Below are 18,245 nucleotides of genomic sequence, written 5' to 3' on the forward strand. Positions count from 1 at the left end.
TTCTTTTCCATTCTCTCTTCCTTTTCCTGCTTCTGTTCTCTTCCTTTTCCTCCACTCCTGTCCTTCTCCCCCTCTTTCTTGACAACGTCTCAATATGTAACATGGCTAAATTTGCCATCCCCCTGCCTCAGCCTCCCATGTGCTGGGATTAAAGGTATATACCGCCATACTTGGCCATTTTTCTAACTACAAGATTTTTTCTTCCTCATCAAATAAATATCCAGAACTATTTCCTAAATAAAGCCCATTAAACTACAACTAAAAGTGTTGTTACATTTATAAAGCAATCAATCCATAAAATTCCACCACCCTTAAAGTACTTCACTTAAATATAGAAATTATTGGCTTGAATGGAAGAGTTAATCTTTAAGTTACATCATTTATTTATTTATTGTCAAGGTCTCACTACATAGTTCAGGCTGGACTGGAACTCAATATTTAACCAAAGCTGGTCTTTAATTTTGGATCTCCTGAGTCATTTTCCCAAGTACACATGGCTTTAGTAAACAACTGTTAATATCACCCCTTCATAGCATTCCAGGTTTCATACTTGAGACCTACAGGCTCAAGTCTGCCTGAGAAGAACAAGACATTTCAGAGAAAGGCACTCAAGGCAGACAGATCTTGGCTGGAACTTCAGTTCTGCAGTTAATTCTGTGAAAACTGTCAGAAGAGCACTTAGCCTGTTCTCAACTCAACCTCCATTATAAAACCATTCCTGCCAGGTGGTGTCGGCACAGGCTTTTAATCCCAGCACTTGGGAGGCAGAGGCAGAGGCAGATGGATCTCCAAGTTCAAGGCCAACCTGATCTACAGAGTTTCAAGACAATCAGGAATACACAGAGAAAGCCTGTCTTGAAAAACTAAATAATTAAGTAAATAATGAAAATAAAACAGCACTACCAATAGACCTGCCTTGGAGTTTTATGAAGAGTAGATAAGAAATGATAAAGTCCCTGGTTTTGTAGCTGGCACAAGGGATGTGTTCAGCAAATACACACTGTTATTCCTAGTAAAGAGGTGTTTTCTGTTCTAACTGCATGATGCAAGATTTACTTAGCACAATCTGCTCTAGGCTTGTGGTTTCCCCTTACCAGCTCCTGACTCTATCTCTATTTCTCTCCCCAAATGGGACAGATAGCAGAGATCTATGTCTTATCCCAGCCATTCATGCTGCAAATCATGGCCACAGGGCCTCCTGTGATCAACTTACACCCAAACAATTTCAGCCTGGAGTTTCCTGCTGCTATCATCATGCTCACTGAACTGCAGAACTCCACCATCGAGCCCATCGTCTCCATGGACTTTGTGAGTCTGGGGATACAAGAGGGCAGCCTCTGGGTACCAATCCTGTTCCTGCTGGGAATCACTGGCTAGCAGCCTCTAGATATTTGGAGTGAGGATAGAGTAGATACTAGGGCTCTCTATAACAGACCTATCTGCACATATATGGAAGTAGCCATATATGAATACAGAAGAGCTCATAAACATGTGTAAAATATCTCACCAATCTCTACTTCCCATGTTCTCTTCATTTACATTAGAGAGCTGTGATCGAGTCAACTTTCCCTGACCAATTAAAGTTAAAAAAAAAAAAAAGTACAATGAAGCCAAACAAAATTACACACGTGAGTGGGAAGAAGAGTGATTAGGAGAAAACAATACTGAAGAGGGGGCATGGGATATGGCTCAGGGGTAGACCGCTTGCCTACCCTGGTAAGACCCTGGGTTTTAATCCATAGCACTGCCAAAATTTTTAAGAGACACTCTCAAATGAGAAACCTTTAAACTTAGCTTCTTTCCCCGAAAGAGAGTATTTTTCTCCCCATAAAGCCTAAGCTGGCCTTGAACTCTCATTCCTCCTCCCTCAACCTTCTAAATGCTAGAACACACTCCTAGGCTGCCCTGCCCAGAGTTAGCGATATCTCTTGCCAACATCTTTTGCTAAGATGGAGCACTGGGCTTGTGCCGTCTCCACTGTTCTCCAAGAGCGGAGCTGCTTTCCTTGTGGTCCAGATCCGTCACCCACTTCAGTAACAAGGGCTTTCTTGTCTTCAGATTGCTAGCACCAGTGTTGGCCTGGCTATTTTGGGACAAAAATTGATCTGCTCCTTGTCTCTAAACAGGTAAGATCAATTGATTGGACTGTTGGAAACCTTGGTAAAAAAAAAAATTAGTGAACATTCCCCAAGGACAATGTGACCATTGAGGGAACAATTGCTTTACCACTGTGGGACTGCCAGTGAGCTCGTACTCTGTCTCTAACAGAACAGATTATTAGTGGTTGAACCTGGAGAAAGAAGATTGCACTCTGTTCTTTCCTTCTTCAATGAGAGCAATGGTAAGATAAAATGGAAACGAGGTCATTGTAAAGATAAGTCTATCGGCACCCATTCCCGTGATGGCTAGAGTTCCTCTTGGTGACTCAAGGAGGAGTACACTGAATGGGGTTATGGCAAGAAGAGGGTGCACGGGGACATTCAGATGCAGTGAACATTTTTAGGGATAAAGTTTAGGGATCAAGTTTCAAATCTGTTCTCATTGGTCTTATGGCCAAGCCTTGCTATAAGGTTCCTATTGATTAAACAGCATGACTAAAAGCAACTCAGGGAAGAAAGTTTTATTTGGCTCACACATCTTAAGTTACAGTCCACCGAGTGAAACCAAGACAGGAACTCAAACTGGGCAAGAACCCAGAGACAGGAGCTGATGCAGTGACCAGAGAGATGCGCTGCTTAGTGGCTTGCTCCTCATAGCTTGATCAGCCTTCTTTCTTACAGAACTCAGGACCACCAGCCACAGTGGTACCATCAAAAATGGGCTGGGACCTCCTACATCAATCACTAATTAATAAAATGCTGGACAGGTTTGCCTACAGCCTGACCTTACAGAGGTCCCCTCCTCTCAGATAACTGTAGCTTGTGTCAAGTTGACATAAAACTAGCCAGTACAAGTCTATTAACCACTGGCACTTGAAGTCTGTTTCCTTATATGCAAGACAGTAGAACTGGGCTGATCCAGAACCCTCAAACTCTGACCCTGGATCCTATAACTAAAACACAGAATTTAACAAGTTCTTGGCCTATGACAAGGTGTGAAGGGACATGAACAGTTCCTACACACAGGCCACTAAACACCATCTTCAAAGTCCATGGCCACTGAAGGGGAGGGTTTACAGAAAGATGAACTGGCCCAGAGTAAACTCACGGAAGAAGAGGAGGCAAGAAAAGCAGTCAGAAAAGAACTGAGAAAGCAACAGGAGAAAGTTGTCCCACCTTCCTGAGTCCACCTGGTGGCTAGGCACAGGGCTGCAGTAACATGGAAAACTCATACAATAAAATCATGGCAAGTAGAAAAAGAATACAAAACTGCATACCTGGACAAGAAACCGGAGTAGCCATCACACCCTCAAAAAAAGTCAGGATCCAAGATTATGAGATTGGGAGGTTGAAGTTTTTTATTAAACTATTCATCATGCTATATTGTTTTACAGTAAGAAGAACCCAGTTGTAAAAGATCTCTGTAGAACAGGTTCACATGGAGAAAAGGTTTCTTGGCTCTAAATTACCCTCCAAGTACAGCTGACTTCTCAGAAGGGTCCCGAGACAGCATACCCAGATTTCACCAGATTTAGGGACTGAGGACACCCTAAAGAAATAATCCAGACTTTATTATGCTAAGTGTATACAACAATGATTTCAAAATAATTACTCTAATTATTATAATTTCAAAAACAATTATTGTGGATTAAAAGACTCCAAACACAAAATTCTTAATTGTCTGGAGACCCCAAGGTGGCCCTATTTCTAGGGAGTCAGGCAGATAAAACCCAGAGCCATAATGGGTGACTCTCAAGATGGCAGTTCTGAGAAGCAAGTGGATGGAAATCAGAAAGCAGGTGAACGAAGCGGTAAAGGTTCTTCAGTATCTGCATGGGCCAAAATGAAGAAGGGAGAAAATTCAGACTGAGTTACTTCAGCCTGGGACTGTGAGTACAGGTTAAGGCCTTAGGTGACAGGGACAAAGAGGAGAGAGCAGGTAAGAAAGAGGCGAGGGACCTGGACTGATGGCAGAGGCAGGATGAGACTGCTAGCTGTGGCTTGGGTCCTGGGGTAAGGTAAACAATGCCTGGCGTGACAGGTGCCCATGTTCCTGGCAGAATCTAAAGGAAGGATTAGATAACGGTGGTACCTCAAGCTTGGTCAGGGGACTGGGCTTGTTGTTCTGCCTTGATGGATCCTGGCCTCCCTGACATTTCTCCTAGTGACCGATAGAGCCATCAGCCAGTGTTACGATTACTTGAGGGAATGATTTTTAAAGTGGAGTTTACCCCCACTAAATTCATACCATTCCATTTTCCAGCTTCCTGCAGTCCTCAGATTACTTTAATGTCATGACAATGAACCCTGAAATTAGGGCTCCTGCCTCATTGTTCATTGCCTTAGGTCTCCTTGAGGTTTGCGGATTAGGAGGTTTCCCCTGCGCTGATGCCTTAGTCACATCTGGGTAGGAGTGTCTGCGTTATTTAGAGCCACTGCAAAGGGTAAATGCAGCTCTCCTACTCCAGAGATTATGAAGAAGGGCAGAGAGGTGTCTCAGTGGGGAAAATGCTTACTGAATATGAATGGGGACCTGTGTTTGAATCTCTAACGCCTTTGTGGGCATGGTGGAGCACTGCTTAACCTCAGTGCTGAGGGACAAAAACAGGCAGATCCTGGGGACCTGCTGGCTAACCACGCTAGCTGAAACAATGAGCTCCAAGGGCAGTGGGAGACCTTGTCTCAGAGAGATAGATGATAGATAGATAGATAGATAGATGATAGATAGATAGATAGATAGATAGGATAGATGATACATAGATATAATAGATAGATATGATAGATAGATGGATGATATGATAGATGATAGAGAGACACACACATAGGTGATAGAAATAGAGAATGATTGAACACATCTGGCATGGATGTCTGGTCTTCACAGGTGCACACACAGATGAACACAACGTGTGCATGCACACACACACACACACACACGGTTTTTAAAAACTTATGAAGAATGGCATAGTAGAAACTGAAGGAGTCTGAAGGTGGCTCTGCAGGAGATGTTGTGTTAAACTCAGGCACTGAGAAGCTTTGGGCAAGGTTTGTGGGTGAGGCCTCACTTGGCCAAAGAGGCAGAACAGCTTAGCTGGGCAGGGCTGAAAGGCGGTCTTGTCCTCAGCAGTGGGAGCCGCACCTCCCACGTCACTGCCCCTCCTCCACTGCAGGGCTCTCAGAGCTGCCCTGCAGGCTGAGCTGGTTTAGTCTTTGGCTGGCGTCACAGTCATCAGGAAAGGGGGCATGGTTGAGGATCCATGAGACAGACATCAATGCAGAAGAACCAGGCGATAGTGTCTCCAAATGAACGCCCAGCACACTGTGGCCTTCTAACCACACTGGCTGAGCTACTTGGCATTGGCTACATAGATAAGAGATGCAGGAATCAAAGGCAAACCGAAGGGGTGTGATTACGATGAATTAGAAAGCTGGCCTAGCTGCATTTAGGTCCCAGCACTACCATTTATCAGCTGTGTGATCTTAAGCAAGTTACTTAACCTCTCTGCATCTCTATTTCCTTCTCCATAAAATGATGCTCTAATAAAACCTGCTTTCGGAGGTTGTGACATTGTGAGTCCACATGTGGACACTGTCTATCTGCCGCTCAAATATGCTGCCTGTAACTATTAATAGTTCTGTCTAGTCTCAGCAAACAGAAAGGATATGTTCAATTACACAAGTTCTCTGTCTGTCTGTCTCTCTGCTAGGGATAAAACTCAAGGCTTTGCACATTAAACAAGTGTTCTAACAGCTATCCCTTTAGCCCCTACAGTGTCTTCACGAGTGTCCCTGTTGAGAGAACCCCTCACTCCTCTATGGGAGATGTGGTCCTCTCCTCTTTATTGCTAAGCTTTACAGCCTCCTAGATTCCTCACCCAGCACAACACCCACTCCACTCCACTTACGTCTGTTTTCTTCTTCCCTTATACATTACATCCCGACCACAGTTTCCTCCCATTTCTCCCAGTCCCTCCGCCCTCCCCAATACCTCCCTTTCCCCCAGATACACCCTTCCTCCATCCTCCCACTCCCCACCCAGCAAAAAGAGCAGGCCTCCTAGGGTTATCTACCAAACATGGCCTAATAAGGTATAATCCAGTAAAGCGCAAACCCTCATATCAAGGCTGGATGAGGCAACCCAGTAGGAGGCAAAGGGCCACAAGAGGGAGCCCACGTCCCTTACACTGCCTGGATGTTCAGGGACCAGAGGCTAGGCAGCCCAGAGTCCCGCGATAGAACCAAACATGACTTAAATCTTACAGCCCCATCTCATGACCTAACACCCATGCTCATCAAGTGTTTGTAGGATAAGTGAGCACTCGAGGTGACTTGATAGGTTACTCTCAAAGTCACAGAACTATCCAGTGGCTAGATCACAACTTGAACCTGTTTCAAAGCCATGGGTGTTTACCTATGTGCTTTTGGCATAGGGAAGAGCTAGCACATAGAAAAAGGAATCTGAAGATGGCTCTGCAGGAGATGTTGTGTTAAACTCAGGCACTGAGCTGGCTTTGGGTAAGGTTTGTGGGTGAGGCCCATATAGACCTGGGGCTTAGGAAATAAATAGGGTTGTCTGGATCAGGACACCCATGAACCAGGTGTCATGCAAAACTGAAAAAGACAGCAAATCATTTCTCAATACTAAGCATTGAAAGGTAAAAGGGATGACATGGGACAGTGTCCTGAATGGAAAAGTTCTCACTGCCAGAATCAAGTGAAGGAAAGGACAAAAGAGATAGACAGTCAGGGATGCTGATAATAAACTTGAGCTCTCTGGGATTGTCTAGTCAGAAGCTCGGTATCTGGAGTCAGGTGGATGTGGACTTGGATTCTGTCTGTTAGTTGGTAGCTGTGTGACCTGAAGCAAGCTATTCAAGCTTAGGTATCAGTTTCCTCATCAGACAAACACCACATCTCTCACCTCTGGGTAGAGCTGATGTGTGAGTGGATGGGGTGATTGATGGATATGAAGCCTTTGACACAATGGCTGGTCATTGCTACTAGTCCTGGTACTTAATTCTCTATTCCCATCTCAGAATCCAAGTCTGACCACAGAAGATGGGTAAATTGATCCCCTGAGGCATGACAAATCAGAATGGCCTCAGAAGCTGGAGCACTGACCCCACACAGCACACGGCAGATTCCTACTGTTCTGTCATGGAGCCTCTTGAGACAAATAGAATTGTGTGGAGGCCTCTTTAGTACATGGTAGGTGTTAGACCAAGTTAAATGATACTCTCTCTTTCTTGGTCTTCATTCAGATAACTTAATTCTAACCTCAATCTGCAAAACTGAAGGCAACCAGGGACTGGGTAGATAGTTCAGTCAAAGAAGTTGCTTGTTGTCCAAACAGCAGTATCTGAGTTTAGAGCCCCAGAACCCATATAAAAAGCTGGTCAGTTGCTGAGACAAATGTCTATAAACCCAGAGCAGAAAAGGGCAGACAGGAGGGTCCCTGGAGCTCCCTGGTCAGCCAGCGTAGCCACATCAGGGAGTTCTGGGTCAGTGAGGGACCCTGTTTCAAAAAATAAGGTAGAGAGTGGCTGAGAGTGACACCCACCATTGACTCTGACCTTCACATGTGAGCCTATGTGTGCGTGCACACACACACACACACACACACACACACACACACCCTACAACCCCTCCCAAGCAATGCAGTCAGAAAACACAAATGCAGCTGATTACTAACTTGCCTCCTCACAGGTGGGGCAGGTAAATATTTCCCCACATGAGCCATTGGGAACGCATGTCCAAATGGAATGTGTCTGAGGTTTCCATCATACCATCATAAGGGTGCTTTTTGGATTCTTGGCAAAAGAGGGAACACTAAACAGGCTGCAGGAGGAACTACAGTTAAAACACTGGGGAAATCTTACAAGTTAAATGGGTGTTTCTCCCACAAAACCTTTAAGTACAGGTCAAACCCACAGCCTAGTGGGTGATTGTTTTTTGTTTGGTTTAGTTTTAGGTTCAAAGGCAATTGTATTAGAGTTGAAAAGGAAGATTCTGGAGCAGACCAGCTGTAAATCTCAGCAGCTGCCCAAAAGAGGAAAAGGAAAAGCTGCACCATTTAATCTCTTCTAGGAGGTCTGCCCCAGAGAAGCAGAAGCAAGGCAAAGGAGAGGGAGGGTTTAGAGTGGGGATCCCAGAGAGTGAATGAAAGCACCATGCTCTGGTGTTGTAAGCTCTTCAGCTACTGGTCCTGGCCTCCAACCCCCCAACTCCCACCCCCCACCCCACCCCCAAGCCCTGACTTCCCCCTCTTCCTAAAACTTTCTTTAGAATGCCCTCAACCTCAAAGGGACCCCCAATTCCAGCTACCCCCTAGCTATCTCCTCTGTCTGCTCCTCTGTCTCTCTGTATACAGTCAGTAAGGATTTCTTTGTTTGGTTGGTTTTGGGTTTTGAGACAGGGTTTGTCTGTATTGTTTTGGAGCCTGTCCTGGACATGGTCTGTAGACCAGGCTGGCCTCAAACGCAGAGATCTGCCTGCATCTGCCTCCCGAGTGCTGGGATTAAAGGCATGTGCCACCAATGCCCAGCCCAGTAAGGATTTCTTGAGCAGCCAGTTTGAGCCTTGTACTGCTCTTGGTCCAAAGAGAAGGATAATGGTCCCTACATAACTTGGGAGAGGAACAGGCAATCAGGGGGTGTGAAGTGTCATTCTAGAGGTGTATATGAAATGCTTTCCTCAAAGGACAACTTGTTTTGCTCCATGACTGTCTTCCCCCCATCTCATTCTTTCTCATACAATACCCCCTTGTAAACCCCCCCAAAAAACACTAACATCTTCACTACTTTGTATCATCTTCTACAATTTTAAATTAAATTCTTCACACGGCCAATACACGGCGGCTGAGCATGGGATGAGCACCTGAGAAGTTCTTGGCCGTCAGTCATGTCTCCACATTGCAACTATCATCTTTCATCTTCAAAACCTTCATGATTCTTTGCTTCTAGCCTAAAGATAAAATTAATGGGGCAAAACATGGTGGGGTTGCCTAGTCTGGGCTGCCTCGCCTACCTCTTCAGCGCCATTTTGCTGTACCTGCTCTGTGGCTCCGTTCCTTCAAACAGCCTCTGCCAGGCCCCTTCTTCCTCCTTCCATTTTTTTCCTTTGAAGTTGTATCCATCCTTCATGTTTCAGCTCAAGGAGTCTTTCCTTGGGAGCCTCCTTGCATCTCCCAAGCCAGGTTCTGTGCCTCTGTCACATGACTCGGTGACTTGTTTCTTCCCTTCAGAACCTTTATCTCAATTTGTAATTCATCTTTGGTTCTTTGAAGATGCCCCCACCTCACACCAGCTGTGAGCTCCCTGAGAACTCTAGATGGGTCTGATTGTAGCCACAGTCATCTCCAGCACATTCCCCTTAACTGACATATGTTAGGTGCTCATGAAACGTCTTGTGAATGGGCCAATAAAGTCATGCTTAATGCTGGGAGCCCTGTGACACAATCATTAAGACTGGATCTCACCCCTGAAACAGAAACAGGACATAGGACATTGGGTGGTAACACTGATTTTCCTTGCCTCCCTTGGCACTGGGTTGGAGGGGTCAACTTGTGGACCTCTGCACTTGACCTTGCCTCTTAGCTTTTGCTATACCAACTTCACCATATTGACCCAGGTCATGATAACCTTTCATTTTTACTTGCAGTTTTACTCTGGTTTTCAATCTCAGTAATAAATTTTCTCTAAAACTTTTCAATAGGATATATTCTCCACGTACCGTCATGATGACGGAACTCAGTGCCACAGGCTCTGTCACTATGCCTCGCCCCCAGTCCAAGAGAGAATCTTACTTCCTTCCCAGAAACTCTATGGCCCTGCAGTAAGAGTTTGTTCTGAGTAGCTGAACTTTGAAGGTCAGATGAGAGATAGAAGATAGTTTGAAGGCCAAATCAGACTCACCTCATGGTCTAATCTGGGATTGTCTTCATCAGTGTCTCCACAGCCAGAGACAAGAATCCACTAGTACTTTACTATGAGCATGTGAGAGAAAGTTGAGGTTGCCCTAGGAGAAAGGCATGCTTCCAGGCATGCCCTGTCATAGCAGGTGTTCCTAGATGTCCACACATGGCTTTGCTGGTCAGGAAAGAGAGGAGACTTACGTGTTCCAACGTGATTTCAACACCAGAATAGGTTGGTCAGAGGGAGCACCGCCTTCACACCTTCTCTGCAGAGTCTTCAAACGTGCCCTGTGGATCCTCCAGGATCAATACCAGGGACATCATCTCTGACTTTGCCAGACTTAAGAGGTTTTCAGATTTTTATTATGAGTTTGAAACTAAGTTAGAAACTTAGTTTCTAATAACATGGTGAGACCTGATGATCAGTTGATACCTCCTTGAAAATCTGCTTTTTAAAATGTAGTCACAGAAAGATTCTCAGAAGAGATATCAAAGAAGACATTTAAGAGCTTCACCAGGTGAATGTGCTTGCTCTGAAAGTCTGGGGGACCTGTCAGTCCCTGCAATCCCGGTGAAGGAGAGAACCAGCTCTCGAATGCTGACCTCCAACCTGAAGCACACACACACACACACACACACACACACACACACACGTAATAACAATAAAAGTAACAATATTACTTAATATTATAAGTTTTAAAAAGTAAAAGTTAACCAATCAAAGAGGGAAAAAAGGGGTGGCTAGTCCTAAAACAGGAAACATCCTGAATGAAGACAGAGTAGCCGAAAACATTATAGAATGTGTGAGGAAAGACAATGCCTCTCAGGTACAAGATCTTCCACAGCCCTGCTAATGTTCGGAGACCCCAGCCAGTATATTACATATATTCAAATGGAGCCATCATTAATTACATCTCACTATGGATGGTGTTAAAATGCAGGCACCAGTGGCCATAATATTACTTTATGGCACTATGTATCTTTTCCAGGATTTTTTGGTATGCATTTGGTACGAATACCTTTTAAACATTAATTCTATAATGCTTGGTGAATAAAACAGCATCACATCCCACAGTTCAGGGTTAAAGAGGATAAAATTCAAGACTCAAAGCAAATCCATAGTGGACACTGCAGAGGTGACTGGGAGCCAAGGAAGTCAGGTGTGTCATGTGACTGATTTGACTTTATTACAGCCACTAAAGACTTTTGGTCAGAGCAGTGTCCTCATCAAACATGTACCCTTGATGTGGTACCAAAGACTAGCTGGAGAAGATCAAGTCTAGAGACAGGCAGAAAGCTGACATAGATCTGGGCAAAAGTGAGCCAAAGAAAGCTAAGAAAGTGGTAACATGAGATGAGCATCAAGAGAACTGGGTTCTAGCTAGGCGTATTGGCACATGTGGCAATCCTAGCACTCGGGAGGTTGAGGAGGTCAGGACCAGCCCAGGCTTCATAAAAGACCTTGTCTTGATGTATGTGTGTGGGGGGGGGAGGGCGTCTGGGTTTTAATCCCAAGTCTGTCATTTGCTCCCTTTTGACTTCAACTTTTCCAACCTCAAAATGAAAATGTCTTCTCCACTAGTTATTATGTCTTCATATTACCCTTTACCCTCACTACAGTACAAAAAAAAAGTGAAGTATTAAAACAAACAAACAAAAAGTGAAGCCTGAATCTTGGGAAGAGCCTTAGCTGTTTTGATATTTGACAAGGAATAGCAAGTTAAGCATTGGCCTTGGGTGTTTCTGAAAAGGGCCACATTTGTATAGAGCAATAAGAATACAGTAGGCACAGTGCTGATCTTTTAACTGCATTATCTCAGTCCATTTTCACTCACATACCCATAGTTCACAGCTGAGAAGATGAAGACCCAGGGAAAGCCATAAGGTCTACAAAGTATTAACAATGCTTTGCATTCCAGATTATCAACTGCTAAGCCCTACAGAGCACTGGGGGAGTCAGCCTAGAGTCAGAGCCAAGTCCCAGGATTGTTTCTGTTCCACTTCCTAAACAGCAAATCACAAGGGGAAAAAGATGTATGTAGTAGACTCTACGACCTTCTGAGTTTGTCTGCAGACCTTTTGTTTGTGTTTGCAGTATATCTGCCTAGGTAGCCCAAGTTAGCATAGATTCAGGCTCCTGAGTGCTGGGTTTAGAAGTGTGCACCATCATGCCTGTCTACGTGCAGGGTTTTCAGTGGCAATTTGCCCTTATCTATAAAAAAAGAAATGTACTTTTCTTTTGATGTGTTGTTTCTTATTATTTTGTTGTTGTTGTTTTGTTTTGTTTTGTTTTTGAGACAGGGTTTCTCTCCTTGGCTGTCCTGGAACTCATTCTGTAGACCAGGCTGGCGTTGAACTGGCCTCTGTCTCCCGAGGGCTGGATTGAAGGTGTGCACCACCACTGCCCAGCATTTATTATTTTTCAATTTAGCTTTCTTTAAAAAATTAGATTTATTTAGTGTTTATGAGTGTTTTGCCTGTATACATATATATATGCATACATTCCTCATGTGCCCAATGCCCATGGAAATCATAAGGGTCTATAAGTCCTCTGGAACTAGAGTTACAGTTTTAAGTGAGTCATCATGTGGAGACTGAGAACAACCCTGGTCTTCTGTAAGAGCAAAAACTGCTCTTAACTCTTAACTGCTGAACCAGCTTTCCATCCCCATAAATCTATCTTCCTTTAACCTCTTCCTTTTTACTTTCAGATTCCGCCTCTCTTTGCCAGAGAACAGCCATAGAGATGTTAAGGTAGGAATGCAATCTCTCGGGGTGCCCCGAAAAAGGCACAAGAAACAGAATTCAGTGTTTGTGGTTTTCTGTGTGTCTGAGTCCTTGATAATTCCATAGTTTTAGCTCTGAATTTTTTTCCTGTTCATGTGTTTGGTTGATTTTGCAGCACAGGGGATTAAACCTGAGACCTTCATGGTATTCATTTATCAAGCCCATAAGCTTAGCAATAGACTTTTACTCACATTACAGGGCTTTAAAAAGAATTTCAAAGACTGTGTGTGATGCTAGAAAATGGGCATTCTTGTGGGGCGGTTTGTTTCCTAGATGGAATGATCCTGTAGAGTTAAATTTAAGTTTCAGAATTCCACAGTTAAGTTCATTCTTCAAAGGCATCCAGCCCACATTCAGCTTGGGAGTAGACATGTTGTCTTTGCTCCTTTTCTGGTGCTGTGATAAAACACCACGGCCAAAAGCAACTTACAAAAGAAAGGTTCATTTGGGCCTATGGTTCCAGAGGGAAATTCCATCATGACAGGGATGTCATGGTCTGGTAGTAGGAGCATGATGTGGCTGACTACATTTACACACACACACAGGAAATAGAGTGAGTAAGCAAGAAGTAGTGTGAAGATATAAACTCTAAAAGCCTGCCTCCAGGGACAGACTTCCTCCAGCCAGGCTGAAAGGGTCCATAACCTCCAAACAGTACCAGCAATTGGGGATCATGCGGGGTTGTTGAGAGGCTCTGCTGAAGCCCAGTTCACTCAACACACCTACAGCATGCTGGTGGTAGGCAGTCAGTAAATGATGGCTGCTGTTCCTGCATTCATGTCCGTGTAAACGGAGAATATGCATAATAGTTCATACATTAACTCTGAGGCAAACTGCAAGAGTGGAGTCGCACTTACTGGCTGTATGTTCTTAGACAGGTCACTTAGCCTCTCATGAGGTTAAGGTAGTGCACGGCAGATATAGGGACTGTGTTAATTGTTGCCACATCCAACAGGAAGGTGGCAATAAGACAGGACCAGGCCTGGGAATGTTAGTCAAGGCAGCAAATTTAGCCGAGGCCCAACTAGATGTTTAATTTCAGGGAGAATTCTGAGATCAGGAGTCAGGAATATATATATATATATATATATATATATATATATATATATATATTCTATATGTAATTTAAGACATCCCTTTCAAGCCAGCTTCTAAGTCTGATATCCAGTATCAAAGTCGAATGTGATGATGAACATCCACAATCCCAGCAAAATGCCTACTGTTGACAACACATTGTGCTGACCACAGCATTTCAGAAAAATAGCAATGGTTTATTCCTAGCATTTGCATAGTATTAATCTGTGTGGTTCTGATAACCACCTATGAGAGGCTGCTGCTGATGGTGATGGTGGTGGTGGTGATGATGGTGCTGGTGGTGATGCTAACAATGGTGGTGAGGATAATGGTGATGGTGGTGACAATGATTGTGGTGGTGATGATGGTCATGGTGATGATGATAGCCTATTATTATTGTTTTCATCTTGTAGTTCTTAGAATTGAGGCCCTGGAAGATTGAGTAACTATTCCAATACAACAACATAACTCTAGAAAAATCAAACAAGAGAGATAAGCCTAGACAGATGGGCTTCAAGCTGTCCAAAAAGTTTTCACTGATACAGGTGTGGTGGCAAACACCTATAATCCCAGCATTAGGAAAGGCTAAATCAATAAGAACATAATGAGTTCAGGGCCAGCCTAGGCTACATAAGGACTCCCAAGTAAGTTTGAGGTTATATAATGAGACTCTATCCCAGCAAATAAAAAAGTATTTACCCAGTGAGCTGCTATTCATCTAGGTTCATTTTCTTTTTCAATATTTACGTTTGTGTGTGTGTTTATCTGTGTGAATATTGCACCCACAAGGTCCAGAAGAGGGCATCAGAGCCCCTGGAATTACAGGCAGTGGAGAACTACCCGATATGGGTGGTGGGAACTGAACTTCTGTCCTCTGGAAGAACAATATTGCTCTTAACCACTGAGCCATCTCTTCCACCCCCACTTTCTTTTAATACCTGGATCTTTCCAGAAAGTAACTCTGCCCAGGATATCCAAATACCAGTTTATTAAAGGTAAAGTGGAGGTGGTGGTGCTGCTAAGTACGGTGCAAAGGGAAGGCTGTGGTGAGGTTCCCAGGGAACACAGGGAACTGGACAACACCGTAGTGCTCCATCGTTTACCTGCTCTGTATCGAATGAGCACATTTGCTTCCATCTCGGTCTCTGTTCATTATCACCAGTGCAAAAGGAAACAGAAGGGTCCTCCCACCAGGGAGAAAAGAACCTGTATGGCATGGTTTTCTATGAAGCTAGTACACACCCACAGGGAAACTCTTTATCATGGCTTTCTATCCAGCTGAGTTCTGGGGACTTACACACACAAACCAGGCATGATGCTTTTGGGGAACCTTGATTGGGCAACTGATGAAGTCGCCTTTTTCATTTTAGGTCGTGAGGTTTGAGAATATCCTGTCTTCTATTCTTCACTTTGGAGTCCTCCCATTGGCCAACAGTAAGGAATTCTTTACAAAACAATAGGATTCTAGTATTGCTTACACTTTTAGTTTTGTTTGGAACTTTGTACCCTGATACCTGTATATTTACAGTGCTATTGTGAATTCAGGTCAGATCCAGAAGTTTGCAGTATAGAACATTAAGAGCTGAAGAAACCAGTTAAAGGTTGATGCTTGTTAACAACACTATTTACACACTCAGCAAGAAGGCTAACTTGGCTTTAGTTAAAGAGATAAAACTATGTTCTTAGATAGTTAAGTCTCCTTCAGGTGCACTGGAAATGATATTTTTCTTTTAAGATTTATTTATCATGTATACCATGTTCTGCCTGCATGTATTCCCTCAGGCCAGAAGAGGGCATCAGATCTCATTACAGATGGTTGTGAGCCACCATGTGATTACTGGGAATTGAACTCATAACCTCTGGAAGAACTCTTAACCTCTGAGCCACCTCTCTAGCCCCTAGAAATGATATTATACTCCCTAGGACTACTGTTTGGAAAGACATAGTTTAATGGATGACAATCCTGGTTCTTTCCCTCATCTACAACGACAAACCAAAGCATCTGGAGTTCAGCTCAGTTAAAATATTTTTATAATAGACACAAAATGTTCCCTAGTCCATGGATTAGGAATTTTCAAAATATAAATGGAGGGGGGCTGGATTGATAGTTAAATTGGCAAAATGTTTATCTTGAAGCACAAAGACCTCCAGGAGCTTCCCCCTTCTTATTTTTTAAAAATGCTGGCACAATGGTTCATACTTACAATCTCAGTGCTGATGGAGGCAGGGGGGGGAGGAGCCTGGGGCTCACTGCCAGCTCCGCCCACTTGGGAATTCCAGACAGTGGATGAAAATGAGGAATTGCACTGAGGTTATCCTCTGTCCTCCACACACATGTGCACACACCACACACAAGCACACACACATACATACGATACACCCCACTGTGTGTGTGTGTGTGTGTGTGTGTATGTGTGTGTATGTAAATATATACATATCTTTTATGGTTATGTAGAAAGTGAAAAGCATAGTCAGGCATGGTTAGTACTTAAATGGGATAAAATGGAAAGTGTTTTGTTTTGTTTCGTATCCAAATATACATAATTACATGTGCTTTTTTTTAATTGAATATAAATGAATTACTGATCCATCCAGCAAAATGCTAGGGACATATCACTGTGAATTAAAACAAGACCAGGGACAATGATAAGACAAACTATTTAAAAGCTTCTAGTTCATCTCTTTCTAAAATGCCTGCCAAAAAAAACAGTGCCCCTGCCCAATTACCCTGCACCTGTTTTCTACATTGTAGCAAAACTGCAGCAAGGATTTCCCCTCCCCAACCCCTACAACATCTCATTCGTCAACTCGGACATTGAAGTTCTCGAGGTAAGATTCCCCTCTCCACTGCCAATTGTCACAGCAGACCAAGCTTCCTGCTTTGTTTCTTACTTATTTTTTTAAGATGTATTTACTTTATCTCAAGTGGATATGTGTGTGCATGAGTGTATGTATGTTTGCCCTGTTCATTCCAGTGTCATGACAGATCCCCTGGAACTGGAGTGACAGCCAACCATGAGTCACACCAAACCCAGGCCCTCTGTAAGGACATGGCTGCTCTTATCCACAGCCATCTCTCCATCCCCTCGTTATGTTTTATTTTTGCTTCCCTTCAACTTTTTACCAGTCCAAGGAGTTTCGTAAACAGAACATCCAGCTATTAAAGTTTCTAATAAACAATGAAAAATTTAAAAGTCAGACCAAAGTCACATTGAATCACTCCACGGTATATGAAAACATTTTATTTTATTTCACCAGGCAAGCTGTAAGGTTGAGATCATTGACGTCATTTTTCTGAGGAAAGTAGACCCAAAGAAGTTTAGAAAGGAAAATGGCTGGTATATTAGTTACTTCTCTTGTTGTGTGACTAAATGAGGCTGAGGGTGCGTCACGCTGATTGGCTCTTATACCTTCAGTGGTTCTCAGGATCAGACCCTTGTAAATGCTGCTTCCTGGGAGATTGTTACTCGGTAATTTTGCAATACTGCTGCCCTTCTTTTCTTCATTTTGTTGTTGTTTGGAAATCAGAAACAACTTTCAGAAAGTATTGTCTACCTACCCACTACTACCTACCCAGCCCTTCCTCTTCTCTGCTCCCCACTACCTAAATCAAATCTAGCAACAGTGATCCAAAATGGCCCCTTCTTGCATCAGGGGCCTTCACATAGGTAACAGGGGCTGGGGAAGGCTTGATGCCTTAGAGCCTGACAAAGAAAATTTCCTCCCCTGAGGCAAACCCAAATATGCCCAATTTAATATTGTCTTCATTCCACATACTTTGCAGAGTTTCCTTCTGATTTCTACTGACCTGGCACATGAACCATCCTCAAGACAGCAGCCAAATCTCCATAGTTGGGGAGGTCTGAACCTGGTCAATGGGCCATGGAGAGAACAGCCAACCCATTGATTGTTGGGTCCCAATCCACCCCAGGAAGTGAACAACTTCCGCCCCACAGAAACTGTAACCCTGGATGATGAAGGCCATGCACCCTGGATGATGAAGCCCTTCTGAAGCAGTTCTCTCTGGAGCCCTAGGAGACCTAGAACGAGGCCGACTGAGTTAAAGGGCTCAACAGGGACAAGGCAGTGGGAGCCAGGTATTTGTATGTCCGTGTAGGAAAGCATGCTGTGCGTCTGTAATCTGTGGATATGAGTGAGGCAAGTCAATCTGACCAGGTGGATAGGGAAGTTGTCTGTATCTGCCCTGGCAGGTGTGTGTCTGTGTGTGTCTGTGTGAATTGTGTCTGCTCTTTAGAGACACTTTCTTCTTTAGTTGGATTTTGTGTTTTTATGTTTACTAGTACTGTCCTGCGCTTAATTAAAATTGTTTTCTATCAGTGTAAATCTCTGTGTTTGAAAGCTCCTGTCCTGAACTT

General features: G+C 43.8%; 1 protein-coding gene across 1 annotated transcript in view; it reads left to right on the forward strand.

Moving 5' to 3' along the window:
• Positions 1 to 18,213, forward strand: part of Bpifc (BPI fold containing family C) — a 38,156-nt gene extending 19,943 nt beyond the window's left edge. The window contains exons 10-15 of the mRNA XM_051206240.1: positions 1,138 to 1,308; positions 2,059 to 2,126; positions 12,720 to 12,762; positions 15,240 to 15,303; positions 16,622 to 16,698; positions 17,654 to 18,213. Coding sequence (XP_051062197.1) covers positions 1,138 to 1,308; positions 2,059 to 2,126; positions 12,720 to 12,762; positions 15,240 to 15,303; positions 16,622 to 16,698; positions 17,654 to 17,776 — 546 coding nt within the window. The 3' untranslated portion in view covers positions 17,777 to 18,213. The remainder of the gene's footprint in view (positions 1 to 1,137; positions 1,309 to 2,058; positions 2,127 to 12,719; positions 12,763 to 15,239; positions 15,304 to 16,621; positions 16,699 to 17,653) is intronic.
• Positions 18,214 to 18,245: the final 32 nt, after the last annotated feature.

Source organism: Phodopus roborovskii, unplaced genomic scaffold (genome assembly GCF_943737965.1).
Source record: "Phodopus roborovskii unplaced genomic scaffold, PHOROB, whole genome shotgun sequence".
In the NCBI taxonomy this organism is placed as follows: domain Eukaryota; kingdom Metazoa; phylum Chordata; class Mammalia; order Rodentia; family Cricetidae; genus Phodopus; species Phodopus roborovskii.